At 49.9% G+C, this 2674-nt stretch overlaps 1 protein-coding gene across 1 annotated transcript in view; it reads left to right on the top strand.

The window, feature by feature from the left end:
• The window catches only part of LOC113981350 (1-phosphatidylinositol 4,5-bisphosphate phosphodiesterase gamma-1-like), a gene marked incomplete at its 3' end in the record, with an annotated part of 28217 nt that extends 26024 nt beyond the window's left edge, over positions 1-2193 (top strand). Inside the window, exons 28-30 of the mRNA XM_027708698.1 lie at positions 259-407; positions 1159-1273; positions 1981-2193. Of these exons, the coding sequence (XP_027564499.1) occupies positions 259-407; positions 1159-1273; positions 1981-2193 (477 nt within the window). The remainder of the gene's footprint in view (positions 1-258; positions 408-1158; positions 1274-1980) is intronic.
• Between the last annotated feature and the right edge of the window lie 481 nt (positions 2194-2674).

Below are 2674 nucleotides of genomic sequence, written 5' to 3' on the forward strand. Positions count from 1 at the left end.
TGATCTCTCCAACCTTTGTCCTCATCCTGATGGGGACACAGGAGATGGTTTGGATGATCTCTCCAACCTTTGCCCTCATCCCGATGGGCACATCTCCGTACAATCCTTGGGCGCTTCACACAAAACCCGGCTTCATCCCTGCTCCAACCAGAGTTGGGGCCTCCTAGTTGTGTTTGCCAAGGCAGGACCTTGTGCCCAAGGACCTCGGGGAGGCCTCGGAGCCTCAGGGCTCAGCTCTGCTCTGTCCCGCGGCCGCAGACAAACCGATGCAGCTGAACCAGGCGCTCTTCATGCTCGGCGGCCGCAGCGGGTACGTCCTGCAGCCCGACATCATGAGGGACGAGACCTTCGACCCCTTCGACAAGAACAGCCTGAAGATCGTGGAGCCCATCACGGTCCAGCTGCAGGCAAGTGGGCGAGGACCACCTCGAGGTGGCCACCTGTTATGGTTTGGAGCTGGCTCCCTGCCAAGTCTCCAAACCTCACCACAAGAAGTCCCCCCCCCACCCCAATCCAAGGGAGAAGAGGGGAAAAAAAAACCCAAAAGAACTGAAAACGAGACAGAGACAAAGCAGTATATATAAATATATTTACAGTTATGTACAGTTGGAATATATATACAATTTCACAGGGAAAAGGGAAAGGGGAAGGGAAGAACAAAAACCAAAATAATATATATATATATTATCCCCATCAGTAGCCCAAGGTCTATCAACTAAAAGAATTAGCAGAGAATATCTTACTACTCTCCTTGGGACAATGGAGAGTCACGTTGGGGTGACTGCCAGCAGCCTTCGCCTCCCAAGGTCGTCAAGGCCTTACCAGGCCTCACTCTCCAAGCCGACAGACTCAACACAGGGAGATCTGCACCTCCAAAGCCGCCGGAAGGAAAGAGAGCAAAGATCTTTCCTCCCTTCTTCTTATACCCCAGTTTACGTAAAAATCGTAGGGAATACCGGGTAAATCTGGGCACTTCCTTGGTTACAAGCTGGTCACCAAGGAAGGCCTAGGCCAAACTACCACACCACCACCAAGGCGGGGAAATGTTCCATCAGTTTTGGGTCGGCCGGGCGTGGGTGTTACGTGTTTCAGCCGCGTGGAGTTGGTTATTCTTGGAAGGCTTTCCTCACCTTCCTGCTCCTCCCGTTGCTCCCACAGATCCTGGGCGCCCGGCACCTGCCCAAGAACGGGAGGAGCATCGTGTGCCCCTTCGTGGAGGTGGAGGTTTGCGGCTCCGAGTACGACAACAGCAAGAACAAGACGGATGTCGTAGGTGAGGGACCGCGGGGATGATATTCCTGTGCCCTTCGAATCCGAAAAATCCGGGATAATAAACTGCCCAGAGACTTTTGATCTTTGAGCAGCAAAGGGATTTATTGACAGCTAGCGCTGGAAAAACTTGCTCGAAGGCTTCACACAAAATCAGCATGTTTTATACAATTTTCATCTATGATTAAGTGCATATTCATGTGATTACAATATCTATCTGTACATATTAATAATAATAAATACAATATAGGTGGAGCTCAGGCGGGGCTTGGGGCGGGGCTTCCCCTGGCCCTCAATTTTGATGAGAGATCCGTTCTTCCTCCCATGGGTCTGGGGGTTAATTCTCATCTTCCTTGGCTTGACCTCCCTTCTCTTCTATTGTTCTCGACCCGCTCACTGAAGCCTTGAGAAGGCCTTGGCTCCCAGCCTGTTTCTTCTATTCAAATGTCTGCTTTATCTTACTGCATCTTAATTTATTACCTCTTGTCCTATTCTATGTTTCTTTTACCATTCTTTTAAGTTTTGGTCCAGTAGGTAGGACAGAATGATCGTTTAGATGCTCATAGCTTGTTAGCAGGCCCAAATTTCTCAGTTAACTCTTTTGGGCCTGGCCTCCTGTTTCACCTTGAGGGGACGTTTGGGTGCCGGTGCCGTGTGGGTGATGTCCGTGTGTCCGACCCGGCTCCGACCCTTCCCGCTCTCCCCCCGCAGCCGACAACGGCTTCAACCCCGTGTGGCTCTTCAAGCAGTTCGTCTTCGACATCAACAACCCCGAGTTCGCCTTCCTGCGCTTCGTGGTGTACGAGGAGGACATGTTCAGTGACCCCAACTTCTTGGCACAGGCCACCTTCCCCGTCAAGGGCCTCAAAACAGGTACGGTCCTTCCACCGTCACCGTCATCTTCTCCGGCACAGTCACGGAATCGTAGAAGGGTTTGGGTTGGAAGGGACCTTTAAAGGTCAATTAGTTCAAACCTTTGCAGTCATCTCCATCATAAAGTCATGGAATCATTGAAGGGTTTGGCTTGGAAAGGACTTTTAATGGTCAGCTAATCCAAACCCTTGCAATCATCTCCATCATCATCATCATCATCATCATCATCATCATCATCATCATCTCCATCATCAAGTTATGAAATCATTGAAGGGCTTGGGTTGGAAGGGAGCTTTGAAGGTCAACGAGTCCAACCCCCCTGCAATCATCATCTCCATCATAGAGTGATGGAATCATAGAAGGCTTTGGGTTGGAAAGGACCTTCAAAGGTCAACTAGTCCAAACCCTTACAATAATCATCATCATCACAGATCATGGAATCACAGAAGGGTTTGAATTGGAAGGGACCTTTACAGGTCAACTAGTCCAAACCCTTGCAATGATCATCATCATCACAGATCATGGAATCATA

This window comes from Neopelma chrysocephalum, unplaced genomic scaffold (assembly GCF_003984885.1).
Source record: "Neopelma chrysocephalum unplaced genomic scaffold, ASM398488v2 Primary Assembly neopelma1_96491, whole genome shotgun sequence".
NCBI lineage: Eukaryota > Metazoa > Chordata > Aves > Passeriformes > Pipridae > Neopelma > Neopelma chrysocephalum.